At 42.7% G+C, this 16,774-nt stretch overlaps 1 protein-coding gene across 1 annotated transcript in view; it reads right to left on the reverse strand.

Annotated features, from left to right (window-relative positions):
- LOC145395418 (DNA polymerase delta catalytic subunit-like) overlaps positions 1-16,774 on the reverse strand; it is a 134,054-nt gene that overhangs the window by 108,341 nt on the left and 8,939 nt on the right. Inside the window, exons 6-7 of the mRNA XM_080269023.1 lie at positions 8,982-9,090; positions 469-635 (exon numbers count right to left, since the gene is read on the reverse strand). Of these exons, the coding sequence (XP_080125149.1) occupies positions 469-635; positions 8,982-9,090 (276 nt within the window). The remainder of the gene's footprint in view (positions 1-468; positions 636-8,981; positions 9,091-16,774) is intronic.

Consider the following 16,774-nt stretch of genomic DNA (forward strand, 5'->3'; position numbering starts at 1 on the left):
TCCCTTCCTTAAGCACAACCTTCTCACTTCAAGCACAACCTCCCCACCTCACGCACAGCCTCCCCACCTCAAGCACAACCTCAACGCCCCGAGCATGACCTTCCCAACCTCAAACACGACCTTCCCATTTCAAGCACAACCTCCCCATCTCATGCACAGTCTCCCCATCCCAAGCATGACCTCCCCACTTCAAGCATGACCTCCCCACCTCAAGCACAACCTCCCCTCCTCAAGCACAGCCTCTCCGCCTCAAGCATAACCTCAACACCTCAAGCATAACCTCAACACCTCACGCACAACCTCCTTACCTCACACACGACCTTCCTACTTCAGGCATAACCTCAATGCCTCAAGCATATCCTCCCCACATCAAGCATAACACCAACACCTGAAGCACAACACCACCACCTCAAGCATAACCTCAGCACCTCACGCATGACCTCCCCACCACAAGCACAACCTCCTCACCTCCAGCATATCCTTCTCCTGTGTATACGACATAACCTTGGCGCCAACGATGGGAGCACATTCCTGCAGCGTGAAGATGATGCGAAGGAACGGCTCCGACTCCCCCTGACGCACCACAGTGTTGCCGATCTGGATGACTGGGTCCTTGCTGGCCTCGGGAAACACCCCTACAGACACCACAGCATGGGTTTACATTGAGGGTTTAGCCACCGATGGTTGGGTTAGGTTAGGATGGGTTAGTTTGGTTGGGTTGAGTTAGGCTTGGTTTAGTTTGGTTTGGCTGGGTTGTGTTAGGCTTGGTTTTATTTGGTTTGGGTGAGGTTTGGCTTGGTTTGTTTTGGTTTGGGTTTGGCTTGGTTTGTTTTGGTTTGGGTCTGGCTTGGTTTGTTTTGGTTTGGGTTTGGCTTGGTTTGTTTTGGTTTGGGTCTGGCTTGGTTTGTTTTGGTTTGGGTTTGTTTTAGTTTTGGTTTGTTTTGGTTTGGGTTTGTTTTGGTTTGGGTTTGTTTTGGTTTGGGTTTGTTTGGTTTGGGTTTGGTTTGGTTTGGTTTGGTATTGGCTTGGTTTGTTTTGGCTTGTGTTTGGCTTGGTTTGTTTTGGTTTGTTTTGGTTTAGGTGGGGTTAAGCTTGGTTTGGTTGAGTTGGGTTTGTTTAGTTTGATTGGGTTGGTTTTGTTTGGTTGGGTTGGGTTAAGTTAGGTTGGGATGGATTAGGCATGGTTTGGTTGGGTTTAGCTGGGTCTGGTGTAATTTGGTTTGGTTGGGTTAGCTTATGTTAGATTAGGCAGGGTCTTCTTGGGTCAGGTTAAGTTAGAGTGGGCTGAATTACGTAGGTTTATGTTGGTTAGGTTAGGCTAGGTTAGGCTACGTGAGGTCTGGTTGAGGTACATTAGACTTGATTTGGCTGGGTTTCATTTGGCTTGGTTGATCTAAGCATAGTGAGGTTCCATTATATTACATCTGGCTGGGTTCTGTTATAATAGGTTTAGCTAACTACATTAAATTGGATTAGGTTATGCTAGCATAGGCTTTTCTGACTACATTTAGGCTAGGCTAGGTTATGTTACCTCCAGAGGCTCATGTTATGTGGAATTAAATTAGGCTAAAGTAGGCATTCATTCAAAAACTTAGAAAGTAGGCATATTCTTTTTTATCCAACACGATTCTGAATTATATTTGTATGTTTTGACTTATGGGCTATATGTCAACAAAATTAATGAAGGCAGAGATCGATACAAGTCAGGATATACACCAGTCACTCTGTCATAATTATGCAAATAAATCACTTAATAACATGGTGGTTCATACATATCCTTTTTCAATATGAATATCAGAACACGTATGATAATGATAACAACCACTAAACATAATTATATCAGTGACAATATCAACCCTTAAACATAAAAAAATATATTAGTGACACCAACCATGAAACATGATTAACAAAAACTACTGATGTCATCTTCATCTTCATCATCATCACCCGGACCTCCTTTCTCACCCTTGGGCAGGGTGTGGAGTAGCAACGTCCAGACAGCCCAAGTTTGCCCTATTCAAGGGACCGCGCTTCCATTCGCTCACCATTCAAGCCCCCGGAATCCTGGCTATATCTGATATGCCAAAAACATTCACCATGTTATGTAGTTTCACATAAACGTATCCCATAGAGTCAATCTGGACGCTGGGGGTACCAAATCCCTGATAACGCGCTTCTCCTCACAATACTCATCCAGCCAGCTCGATCTCTTGTCAATCCCCTAGCCTCACCGACTTCCAAAGCTCTCATCATCATACACTCATCCATCATATCCCTCCACCTTCTCCTTGGCCTACCTCTCCTCCTCCCTCCTTCCAATTCGGTCAGATAATTTTCACCACTCTAATGTTATCCATTCTCTCCACATGACCATAACATCTCAGTACACTCTCTTCGATTCTGGTGTCCACAGACTTCCTCACTCCACATCTTTCACGAATCACATTATTTCGTATCCTATCCACTCTCTGTACTCCATATCCTCAGCAGTCCCATCTTCACCGCTCTCACTCTTGACTTTTCATTATCATGCCACACCATAGTCTCACATCCATATGTTAAAGTTGGTACTAACGCTCCTTCATGTAAGCCTCGTGCAGTTAAAACATTCAAACCTCTGTTTCTTATCAAGGCCTTCATTGCACCAGCTACTTTCCTTCCTTGTCACTCTACTTTCAACTACTTTTCCACATTTTCCTCTCTTTTCTTTCATTATACCCAGCTTTTTGAACTCTCTCACCAATTTTGGTCTCTCTCCATTCACTGCAACATCACAGTGGGAGTCTCCCTCTCAGTAACCATCACTCTACCCTTCTCTACATTTTCCTCTTTTGTATCAATATACCCAGGTATTTGAACTCTCTTACCATTTCCAGTCTCTCTCCAATCACTGCAACATCACAGTGGGAGTCACCTTCTCTCTCAATAACGATCAATTTTTACCCTTTTCTACATTTACTCGCAAGGCACGATGCTCACAGACATCAGCAAAACTGTACTAGTCTACCAAGTTCTTGTCCGCTTCAGTATTTGCAAGCAGTACTTCATCATCAGCATACACCAAATTTGAGATATTCCATCTATCACCACTCATTACGAAAGCTATCCCCCTCTCCATTACTCGTGTTTTTACTTCTTTCATCACCCCATCATAATACTGAACAACCATGGGGACATCACACAACCTTGCAGCACTCCTACACCGATCGTGAACCATTCACTTAGATGCCCATTAACCCTTACACAAGTTTCAGTACCATCATAAATACTATTGACGGTACCTAGCAGCTTACTATCTACACAGTACATGCGCAGAACCTTCCACAATTGTTCTCTACTTTGCCATATGCGCTTTCCAGATCCATGAATGCCCCAAACACCTTATAGTTATTCTCACAAGCCTTCTCCACTATCTGTCTTACTGTAAACATTTGATCCACACATACTCTGCCACTCCTAATGCCACCCTGTTCATCACTCACTCGGATTTCTGATATCTCTCTTACTTTCTCAATAATAAGTCTTCCATGTACCTTCCCTACCACACTCAATGAAGTTATGCCACGAAAATTCTTGCACTCACATGGCCCATAGGGGTACAACCTCAGCCTTTTTTCCTGCTGCCACGGTTTCACTCATCCATGCCTTCTTACATATCTCCAACAAGCATTTCTTCCCGCTCTATCCACTACACTTAATCATCTCTGCATACAACTCATCAACCCAAGCTGCTTTCCCATTTTTCAGCCACTTCACAGCGTTCTTCACCTGTGCGAGTGTCACGTTACCTGGCACTGCATTCCTTCTCTGCCCACCCCCAAAATCAATCACGTTTACAGTGGCTCTGCTTTCTCTATTCCCATTCATCAGGCTTTCAAAATATACTTTCCATCTGGTCCTTACTTCATCCCCATAGTTTAATAATCTACCACCTACATCCTTCACACCTTCACACCTTCACATTTCTTTCTGCTGTCATTTCCACATTTCTGCACCTCTTTCCACAATAACTTCCTATTTTCAGATTAGTTTGCATTCATTTTTTCTTCCTAGATCATCATTTACCTCCTTCTTTTTCATCTTCACTAGTCTCTTTACGTGCTTATTGTTCTCAGTATATTCAGTTCTTATTTCAGTTGAACCCCTCTCCTGTAACCACACTAGCCATTTCTTCCTCTTTTCTTCACTGCTCTCTGAACCTCTTCATCCCACCATGCCGTACCTTTCTTCTTTGTTGTTACTCTTGCCACACAACACCACACATGATGTCATGAACCTTTAAATATAATCCACATACTTAAGTGGCATACTGGTATAATCAATGCTTCAACACAATCAGCATTTATTAGTCTATATATCTATACAGCCAGACGCCATAATCCCGTAAGGGGTGACCAAAAACAAATCACCTCCATGTTGCCCTGTTCCCTGCTACTTACGTGCCCCGCCCCTTAACTTACACCCCCCTCTCTCATATAATTGTCTACTGCATCTCATCCTTGGTCTCTCCCTCCTTCTTTCCCTCACTCTCTGAATACCAGTCCAATAATTATTCCCTTCTGTACAATGGTATATTTCAGGTTCCATTCTTAGTACAGTAGCTCCACATGACTGCATTCAGTTTTGAAAAGATTATGAACTGGAGGGGCAACATGCAGATTTCATTAACCCTTTCATTCCGAAGCTGAAATATGATGTATCAAGAATTTCTCATGTATGTACAGTACATATATGTATCATTTATGAAGGCTCCAACATGCCTTCATGCTTCAGCCTTGGTCAGCTAATGGCAGCTCTCCACTTTGCTTTTGTTTTATGCTAGGAAGAAAAAAACCAAAGGCCACAAGCCTGCAATAACCGTTCCTTCCAAGAGAAAAACAAAATACAAGAGAGCCAAATTCAAGATCCGATCATATCGAGATGCCTGAACACACTGCGTTTGAAAGACTGGAGATCATAGCTAGCAGGAAATACAGAGAAAGGGAGACAGTTCCAAAGTTGACCTGCTGCATAAATGAAGGACTGGGAGTAACGGTTAACTCTTGCATTAGAGAGTTGGGCAGAAAAGGGATAAGATTCTGCTGCTAGACGGGTGCTACGTGCCCGTCATAGAAGTGGAGGAATGCAAGCATACAGTTCAGTGGAACAGTGACCATTGAAGTAGCGATAGAAAAGAAATATGCAACAGTGCGGCGAAGAGACAAAGGTTGAAGGGAGCCAGTAAGAGGATGAGAGTTAATGAGACGAATAGCCTTTGACTCCACGCTATTGACAGCCTCCCTACTCAGTCCCTTATCTCTGAGGTCACACTGTATGCTCTTCTCCCAGGTCTTTTTTGGTCTGCCTCTTGTAACCCTACCCTTGATGTTCACACTTCTCACGTTCCGCACCCAACTGTCATCCTCCATCCACTCAATATGCTAAAACCATATCGATCTACCCCTCCTCATCGCAACACCAATACACTAGTCTCATCCTTCCTCCCAAACCATCTCAATCTACTCCTCATCATCACAACAATTTACTCCAGTCTCATCCTTCCTCCCACACCATCTCAATCTACCCCTCCTCATCACAACACCAATACACTCCAGTTCCACCCTTCCTCTCAAGCCATCTCAATCTGCCCCCCCCCCCATCACATCATCAATACATTACAGTCTCATCCTTGCTCTCTGCTCCTCATTTCTAATTCTAGCCCCCCCAAACCTTGCATTCAGGAAAGCACAACACATCCATCCACTCACTGTCATTTCTGTACATTTGAGCCTGCGAATTTCCTCTTGCTTTACTGCCCAGGTCTCACTACCATACAACATTGCACTCCTACAACATGCCATAGATGGTACTAGAATGTTGTCAATACACTGATGGCCTAAGCATAAAACAATAACATCAAGTACAGACGTCGGAATAAGTTCGTTTCCTTTTCCGTGGACTAAGGTGTTTGTAACACTGCATGGTGGAGAGCTATCCCCTCCTCCTCCCTTCCACATAGTCCCACACTCCCATCTAAATCCCCCACTTTTCTCCGACCCCATAACCCCAGCCTGTACCCTCCTTACTCTCGCTCACAGCCAGCCAAGGGTTATTATGCTTCTTGCACCTCTTTAATTAGTGTAGTCCGAACAGCTAATAAAGGAATAGTACAGTATATACCATAAACCAAGTCTGGAAAAGGTTTACTACACTGTGAGAGAGGGAAAATAAATCTGTTGTGATTAAATATTGCGGTAGTAGACACCTCTCTTACACACACACACACACACACACACACACACACACACACACACACACACACACACACACACACACACACGTATAGCGATTACTGATGATCTACGACCGTTGGGATATCGCAGCTTATCAGTTACGGAGACTTTATTTTTCCCTTGGTTAGGACAAGAGTGTGGGCGTGGGTGGAGCCGTCGCATAAAGCCCCAGTGTAGTGCCAGCGAGTTAGGTTAGGATATAATATAGGTAATTTAGTAGTTAAGAGCAATTTACTATAAGTGTGAATAATTGTACTCTAGTGTAAGTGTAATTAAGTACAAGTAGAGCATAAGTGTGATTTCTTGTACTGTAGAGATAAGGTAGTAGATAAACATCCATGTATCACGTAATTCGCGTGAAGTATTGCATCACCCGATACCCCCCCCCTCCATAAAACACGCTGGTAACAAAGGTTTGGCGAAAGTTAGTCGGGACTTCATAGTCTTCCGTTTGAGTAAATTCAAAGATATCCTTCAGTACTAATCCATTTCAATGATGGAAACATTAATTGAAAAGTATCAAAAAGGGCGAAGCAATTCATAATATCCTACATGATTGTCGCGTACATACCCCCCAAGCCCAGTGTAACCGACAAATTAACGTCCGAACGCCATGACAAAAACTTAATATTGAGTGAGGGAGGATAGTAGGGTGAAACAAGCAAAATAAACCATTTAAGAAAAGGTTTCAGGGAGCTAGATACGAATTTTTGAAAGTATCTTCTTCTGATTAAAAAAAGAAAAAGAAAAATGGCGGGTAAACAGTTCACACAGAAAAAAGAAACATTTACTGTACTATCTTAGGTTATAGTTTTTTTGTATGCAATATATCTAACTACACTAAACCCTAACTATAACAAACCAATTTTGGGGAAGCCTGATCAGATAAAGCTGATAGTCCATTAGATCCAATGGTCCCACCTGAGATTGAATATCAAGCACATGTTTGAAAATAAATCAGTACAAAAGCATAATTAGTACCAAAAATGAAAACTACAGTACAACCACTTTACACTCACCCGGCCCATAGTATTGCCCTTCTGCAGTTTATTTTTTATTTTTTATGCGAGGCCGCGATCCCGCAATTATTGTTCCTTCCAAGAGAAAAACAAAATACAAGAGAGAGCCAAATTCAAGATCCGATCATTTCGAGATGCCTGGACACACTGCGTTTGAAAAACTGGAGATCATAGGAAGCTGGAAATACAGACAGAGGGAGACAGTTCCAGAGTTGACCTGTTGCATAAATGAAAGACTGAGAGTAACGGTTAACTCTTGCATTAGAGAGTTGGACAGAAAAGGGATGAGAGTTTGCTGCAAGACGGGTACTAGCGCCCGTCATAGAGGTGGAGGAATGCATGCAGATAGTTCAGAGGAGCAATGACCATTGAAGTAGCGATAGAAAAGAGATAAAGATGCAACAGTGCAACGAAGAGACAGAGGTTGAAGGGAGTCAGTAAGAGGAGGAGAGTTAATGAGACGAAAAACCTTTGACTCCACCCTATTGAGAAGAGCTGTATGTGGGGAGCCTCCCCACACATGAGAGTTGTACTCCACACAGGGGCGGATAAAACCCCTGTATAGAGTCAACGGTTGTGTTGTCATATCACTTCTTTATTACTATGGTCTGCTATTACAGCTTAGCAAACATGATGGCGAAAGGGCAATTTCAGTCCTGGTTGGAGTAAAATGGGTAGGACACACAGGTACTGCCACCCGTTGCACCCCACTTAACAGACAATTTCCATTATAGCTTATGGATGTTCACTGGCTTCCCTGTGTCCATTAAATCCAATATCTGTCTATCGAGGTATGTTAAATCATGGGTCTACTGTATATGCCTTCACTTAAGACTACTATACCACACAATCCCCACGCTGCTCTCATTAATCTAAAAGAGAATATTTAGATACGGTGTGCTGGAAATGGAGTTACCAGGCAGGAGAAAAAGAGGAAGGCCAAAGAGAAGGTTTATGGATGTAGTGAAGGAGGACTTGCAGGTGGTAGATGTAAGAGAAGAAGATGCAGAAGACAGAGTAAGATGGAGACGGGTGATCCGCTGTGGCGACCCCTAAGGGGAGAGCCGAAATGAGAAGAAGATACGGTGTGTATAAAGAAGCTATGTGTGATTTTATGTGTACAAGTCTATGTATTTCTCAAGTTCCCAGGAAGTTTTGGGAAGCGAGATTCTTTGGGTCAACAAGGTGTCGATTGATAGATTGTTTGACTAATAGACTGCATGTATGGATAAGTATTTGTGTGTGTATACGTATGTATATGTGTATGTGTGCAGGTATGTGTATAGACTTCTGTTGACACAATTGACTACCAGGCTACTTAGTGTATATTAGTGGGTAACTTAGGCGCTCCAATCGGATTGAGCCTGGGCAGCTTTATATCCAAAAGGTGGTTGGGATTTATTGCTCACATAATGCCACTTATGGATGAATGAGGCTGGTCACTCATCTTAAATGTCAGGACCAACTTGCCTGGCCCTGGGTTCCTACGCTCCTCATGGGGCAACACAGGATTGAATGATGGATGGATGGATTGATGTTTTATATATATTATACTACATGTATGTAACATGGGTTCGATGTATCCTGAAACGTTAGAGACAAAGAACTCCAGCTTTAACCTGCGTGTCTCTCCCACTCAGTATTTCCACTTGTCATAATGGATCACCTATATATATACAAGCATACTGACCTTTCCTGCCAGCACACTCAGTATCGAAGGAGAGTATCCTAAAGGGAGCCACACGAGCCCAGTCTCCCTTAGGCTCGTGCACTACAAACTTGTTCCAGGCCACATCCACCTATAATGTACAAATATATGTGGCATAAATATAAAAATAATTTTAAAAAATCATCCTCATCATCTCAGTCCTTTCACTGAACAGTTGGAATGTCGTAGGATTTACATATAAAGAAGGAGAAAAGTAAATTTATTCTCATCATTCCAACCATTTATCCAACTCAAGATACAAAGTGAGATTGCATCCTGGAACAAAGAGAGATAGTCAGGAAGAATAACTATTAAATTACACTAGTAAAATGGTGACACACACTAACATCTCTCTCGCTCTAGCCAGACACCATAAGCCGGTAAGGCGTGGTCATGTTAGTTATTTTACAGGGAAGGCCACTAACCCCCTGCAAACCCACTTTTTGACACGTAGGGAACACGTAAGGGTTGGTTATATGGTTATCACCCAGCACTGTAAATGGTTTCCTTGCTTACAGGAAACTATTTGGATTGTCACTCAATGTAAACCCACCTGAAAACGAAAGAAGAGTTATAAAAAGTGACAGGAAAGATGGGAGATATACGAAGAGAGGAGGGCAGACACAGAAGAATGTTACAGATGAAGGAAGAAGTAAGCAACACTACTGTACATCAAGTGAGTGGATGATGGCCACCACCACCTACCACCTACACACTAGCATGCTTCACTACGATCATTTAAGCCTCTGGAGTTCTGTCCCAGTTCTCATGCAAAACCATCTGTACATATTTAGTTGATTTTTATATTTCAACTACAGGATAGTTCATCAAGTTTCTTAAAAAAAGGGAAGCCAAATCATGCACAGTATATACATCGTTCATCCATCCTGATCTGTCAGTTCAATGTTCCAACACTTTCCCAACATGGACGAGTCAAAGTTTTTTTTTCTCATTAACTCTCCTACTCTTTCTGGCTCCCGACAACCTCTGTCTCTTCGCCGCACTGTTGCATCTTTATCTCTTTTCTATCGTTACTTCAGTTGTCACTGCTCCTCAGAACTATGTGCTTGCACACCTCCACCACTATGACGGGCGCATAGCACACGTCAAGCAACAAACTCTCATCCCTTTTTTCCTTCCAACTCTCTCATGCAAGAGTTAACCGTTACTCTCAGTCCTTCATTTCTGCAACAGGTCAACTCTGGAACTGTCTCACTCTGTCTGTATCTCCTACTTCCTATGATCTCCAGTCACTCGCAGCCCACCTCTCGCCGAGGCAACACCTCCACCGCTGTTCCCGGCGGGACCAGCTCTCCACAGTAGCCGTATCAGCAGAGGGGGTCGGGCCTGTCCTTCTATCTGAGGGAGTGCCCTGGTCGGTCCACCAGGAGGCAGAGGCTCTGCCCTATTCTACCCGGCCGACGACCTTCCCTCCGCCACCACCAGGACCGGGGTTGTGCCCTCGTGACGACCGGGACCGGGCCTCCCCTCTGTGCCTCCACCTGCTGCTGTGGAGAGCTGGAGTGAGTGTATGGGGGTTGAGGGCAGAGTTGGGGCGTGTCTATCTGAGCTCGTCGGCGCCCCTTCCATCGGCGCTGCTTTGTCTATCTAGGTCTCGTCCCGCCCTGCCCTCGTTTAACCATCATGCAGCCGGCTCACCATCCACCGCCGAGTCTTCCATATTCGCCCTGCCTCGTCGTACATCTGGCAGCCCAACTCACCACCAGCCATCGCACCTCCCCCTGCCTCTGCCGCCTTTTCCCTCGTTTGCCAGCTCGTTGTCTCTGCTGTGCCCTCATTGGAGGGCTTTTTTCTGCATTTCTCCCTGACGGGCTCTTTGTTTACCCGTTCCCCACCATAGTAGTGGGGAAAATATTACAATACAACGATCTCCAGTATTTCAAACGCAGTGTCCAGGCATCTCGAAATGAACGAATCTTCAGTTTGGCTCTCTGTTGTAATGTTTTTGCTTTTTCTTGAAGTGAAAGATTTGAGGGCTCCTGGCCATTGGTTCCTTCTTCCTTGCATTATACATATATATATATATATATATATATATATATATATATATATATATATATATATCATCAATATAAACAACACACCCTGCCAAACCCTCTGTTACAACATTCATGAGCTTCTGAAAAGTGGCTGGTGCATTCTTCATACCATATGGCATTACAGAACATGCAAAAGTCTTTCCTAGTGTTACAAAACATGAGATCTCCCTAGCACGTTCAGTCATAGGTACTTGCCAGTTTCCCTTTAACAAATCAAACTTACTTATGTACCTAGCCTTTCCGATCTTATCTATGCAATTTTCCACGCGAGGGAGAGGGTAAGTGTCTGTTTTGGTTGTCTGATTAACACGTCTGTAGTCGATGCAAAGCCACTGTGACCCACCTGGCTTAGGGACCAGAGTGACAGGAGAACTCCACTCGCTCTGACAGGGCTCAATAATCTTGTGGTCCAACAGGTAGCCAAGCTCCTTCTGCATGAGAGGAACTTTCACTGGGTTCACACGGTAAGGAGGCAGTTTAATTACCTTGTGTCTCCAACATCGACATCATGCATCAACATAGTGGTTCTTCCTGGAGTGGCACGGAACACTTGCAGGTACTCCTGCAGTAATGCCAAAAACTCCTGCCTTTCCTCGGGAGCTGGATGAGAAACCTTAGTCTGGAGATCATTCATGATGTCAGGATTCTTCCCCAAACTATCACTCAGGCTCATACTGCATGGGAGAGCTTCACTTGCAGACTCGGGTGGAACAGCAACAGTGCAGACTGGGTTATTTTCGTCCCGCCTGTTATATAACTTTAGCATGTTGATGTGACAAAGTTGCTTGATCTTTCTACGATCTGGTGTGGCGATGACATAGTTGACATCACTGAGTTTCTTCTCCACGAAATAAGGACCACTAAACTTGGCTTGAAGAGGTTGATACATGCACCGGTAGCAGAATCAAAACCTGATCTCCTGGCTGAAAGTGGCGTAACCTGGACTTCTTATCATACCAAGTCTTCATCTTCTCCTGAGCAGCTCCTAAATTCTCTCCCGCCAGCTGTAAAGCAATGGATAGCTGTTCTTTGAACTTCATCACATACTCCAGCAGGTTGACGTCATCTTCCTCCGACAGCCAGCATTCCTTGAGTAGCTTAAGGGGTCCTCTTACTTCATGACCAAACAGTAGTTCAAAGGGTGAGAAGTCCAGTGATTCATTTGGAGATTCTCTTGTGGCAAATACAACGAATGGAAGACCTTTATCCCAATCTTTCTGATGTTCCAAACAGTATTTCCTGAGCATCGATTTGAGTGTTTGATGATATCTCTCCAACGCTCCTTGGGTCTGGGGATGGTAAGCTGAAGACGTGATCTGGGTGATGCCCAACTCTTTCAGAGACTGCTTGAAAACATTTGACATAAAATTACTTCCCCGGTCTGACTGTACCTCCTTGGGCAGACCAAACTTGGTGAAGAACCCTAGCATTTCCTTAACCACGTTCTTTGCTGAGATATTTCTAAGTGGAATGGCTTCAGGATAATGAGTAGCCATATCAATCAGGGTCAACACATAGAAAATCCTGAAGAAGTCTTAGAAAGAGGGCCCACAATATCCACCAACACACGGATGAATGGCGCCTCAAAAGGAGGAATGGGAGCTAGAGGTGCAACCTTTTCGGTCTGATTACACTTCCTCACAACTTGACAGGTGTGACAAGACTTACAATACCAGGAAACATCTCTGAAGATACCTGGCCAGTAGAAGTGTTTCAAAATGCGTGCCACAGTCTTCCTCACTCCAAGGTGTCCTGCCAAACTGGAATCATGAGCCACTCTAATGATATCCTGCCTACAAACACGAGGGATGACAACTTGATGTACAACCTCCCACTCACAGTTGGCTGATGCTGTTGGGGGTCTCCACTTTCTCATAAGTACTCCTGACTTTATATAATAACAAGTAGAAGCACCAGCTGACTCTTCCTCACTGCAAGCAGAGTTAGCTAGACCTTTCAACTCAGGGTCAGCAACTTGCAACTCAACCAACTCTTGACGAGACAAATTATCAACACTACGTGGTACTGCCTCATCTGGTGAGTGGTCCAAATTAGCAAGAAAAGTGTCAGCTAGGATAACATCATCATCATCATCATTATCCACTAAGTTACCAGTAACTTTAGACTTAGCCCTAGTGACAGCACATGCAGAGAACACATCAAGGATATCACAATCCTGGGTCGCAGTCACTGGTTCACTAGACAACTGAGGAGCTGGACACACTTGACTTCCACCATTATCATTTCCAAATAAGAAAGTTACACCTGACATTGGGAGTGTCTCAACCAACCGAACCATAACAGAACCATAAACAAAACCAGACTCTAAATTCACTCTGCACAGAGGAACAGAGAAGTAATTATTCCCTACACCTTGTAAGATTACAGTTCCACCAGAGGAATTAACATTAGAGCCTAGAACACTGGTCAGCATAAGGGATTGGCAAGCACCTGTATCACAATATATTTTAACTGATTTCCTGTCATTACTGTCCAGAGGACTGACAAAACCATCAGCCAGGAAATTAGCACATGAACTTTTGAGAGTGTCACCCACGTTACTGCTCAAAAGGAGCTTCATGATGAGAATTTAATTTACCCCTCAAAGCAGGTTCTGTTAACTCGGTTAAAGAATTCTGGGAACTCTCAAGGGTGGACACTAGACCAATTGACTGAATATTTAAAGACTCCTTTTTGTTCACATCACGCTGTCTTCTGAAACATTTCTCCGTAGTATGACCAAGCTTACTACAATAAGTACATTTAATTTTCTGAAATCTAGAGGTGGAGCTGGTATTTACTTCCTGAGAAACATCTTCTTTATTTTCTTTCCTGTTACCTGTACTCTGAGTAGAGGCAACGTGCTTACTCTCAGCTTTCCTTTTTTCTTTAGAATATCTCTTGTGAGTGAGAACATATTCATCAGCTAAAACTGCAGCATCAGACAAATTATCTGTTCTTTTCTCATCAAGATATAGGCTTACATCTTTATAAATACACCTTTTGAAGTCCTCCAGCAAAATCATCTGCTTAAATTTATCAAAATCAGAATTTACATTCTTAGAATTTAACCACTGCTCTAACAGATCTTCTTTGATTTTTGCATACTGAGCATGGGATTGCTTATCTTGCTAATAAGTTGTCCTAAATTTTACTCTATAGGCTTCAAGAACAAGCTCATAGGCCTTAAGAATCAAACTCTTAACTACGTCATAATTATCAGATTGATCCTGAGGCAAAGATGCATAAGTTACTTGAGCTTTACCGGTGAGAACACTCTGAAGGAGTACTGGCCAATACTTTTTGGGCCAATTAAAACCTGTAGCTACCCTCTCAAACAACTGAAAATACTTTGTTAAATCAGGTTCATTTAAAAGGAGGGACAAGTTTAACATTTTTAGCCACATCAAAATCATCAGAGCTAGATGATCCAGTTCCACCTTGTTTCATGCGATACTCATGGTCTGCCTGAATCCTAGCAAGTTCAGTTTGTGCCTGAGCCTGTGCCTGTGGCTGTGCCTCCTAAATACGAGCCTGAGACTTAGCCTCCTTAGCACGTGCCTGAAACTCAGCCTCCTTAGAACAAGCCTGAAACTCAGCCTCCTTAGCACGAGCCTCCTGCAGGGCTAGCTGTAACTTAGCTATTTCAGTCTGCGTTTGCTCATCTGGAGGAGGTACAATGAACAAGCTTTTATTAATCATGTCAGCAATTTGATCTTTAGAATGATGAGAGCGAACAGCAATTCCCAATTGTTGAGCAACAAGCTTAAGTTCATTCTTTGTTCTGTTTTCTACATCACACACTGTTTGCACATTTGACAAAAAATCTTTGGCTTCATCCAGATTAGTAATAGTATACGTCATGAATAAATCACGGTCACAAAATATCAAGCAATATCCTTATGATAATATCCTGAATATCCTGATAAGAGGTCGCCAAATTTATGTTACTGAACAGAGAGAGATAATGAACACTTCAAGTGAGAATACTAAAATCACTACTGTCCCGCAAAGTTCCAGGTTCAAAACAAAAGACTTAGGTAAAATTACAAGTTAAAGTTTAATGCTGAAGCTAACAACTAAACATTCAGGACTCATAAGGATAATGTAATGGCAACACAGGTTACATATATGGTTAACTGCAATAGCCTCTATTAACACGAATTTAGCAAGAGCAAATTTATCTAAGTCAGCTCTGATAAAATGAGAAAACCGGATAATGCTCAGTTAAAGCAAGATATAATATTATTCTATCTATCTATCTATAGCCCGACGCCCTAATCCCGCAAAGGGTGGCCGCAGACAAAACGCCTCCAAGTCGCTCTGTCAACCACCATTTGACTACCCTCCCCCCAACTCACCCCCCCTCCCTCATATACCTCTCAACTCCATCCTTCCACCTCATCAAATATTACTAATACTAGCTAACAGTAAAATCTTTACCAGGCTCACGAATTAATGCCTCATGCTATACAGTAGAAGAAAAATGGTAATAACACTTATACTCAAATTATACAGCAGCTAGATGACTGGAAACTTCCTGAGCACTCACAAAAACAATAATATAACTGTACAGGGGAGGACAGAGATGTGAACAGAATGAGTAGATCTAAGTGGCAACTAATGCAGAGACTGAGCTCATTATATAGGGGGCCGGCAGAGCTTGATTCAACTTGTAAGAAGGACGCGCAAATGAAGGCATAGAGGACGAAGAGTTAATAGTCCTGCTCTGAACAACAGAAAGAACGACTTACTCTACTATAAGGGGGAGAAGGGGGGAGTGAGGTAAAACACGCAAGCCTGGTCACTATGGAAGCCATGTGGTGAATCGTGATCAAACATGCAGCATACTGTACATTAAGATCATACAAAGAATGATGCAATCATGAACAAAACTGTATCATACGTTAGAATTATACAATGGATGATGAAATCTTAGGCTATTTAACAATATATATATATATATATATATATATATATATATATATATATATATATATATATATATATATATATATGTAAAACCAAAACCTTCACCATCTTTTCAATCTACACGTATTCTTTCACTGTCATATTCACTAGCACAGATCGTCTTCAGCACCATACAAAAAAAAAACTATAAACAAACTACAGTAAATTCTCAATTAACCATCATTGCAATATATTACATCAAAACAGGACATAATCGATGGTTCTATGCAATATCCGGAGTCGAGGTGTACCAACCGGCTCATAAATGGTAGTGAGCTGGCACTGTATTACCGTATTGCAATATTTTGTTATTACTTAATTGTATTTATGTTTTATTCTTTATTCATGGAAAGGTTTCTAAGATAGAGAGTTATTATAGATAAAAATGCAATATCCAGCTCGATGCCAAATATTGAGCTGATGAGGGGTATTATGCTATATCCGGCATTTTGCGTTAACCTGAGTAGGGCTTGGCTGAATTATGCTGGATAACTGAAAGTCTACTGTAAATAACCATACCTTTTATGCACACACTTCTAGCCTTTCATAGACTTCCATACTTCATATCTCACGAATGTGATTTTTACAATTACATATAATCGTCATATCGTATCATCTATGGAGTATCCAATATGCTCGCATGTGTCGACCTTGGTCACCTAATGGCAGCTCTCCATGCTGCTTGATCTCTGGCAGCCTCCCTATTCAGTCCCTCATCCCCTGAGATCACAGTTTATGATCTCC

The sequence above is a fragment of the Coenobita brevimanus genome, chromosome 31 (genome assembly GCF_032717465.1).
Source record: "Coenobita brevimanus isolate Jiangsu-jjx chromosome 31, ASM3271746v2, whole genome shotgun sequence".
NCBI lineage: Eukaryota > Metazoa > Arthropoda > Malacostraca > Decapoda > Coenobitidae > Coenobita > Coenobita brevimanus.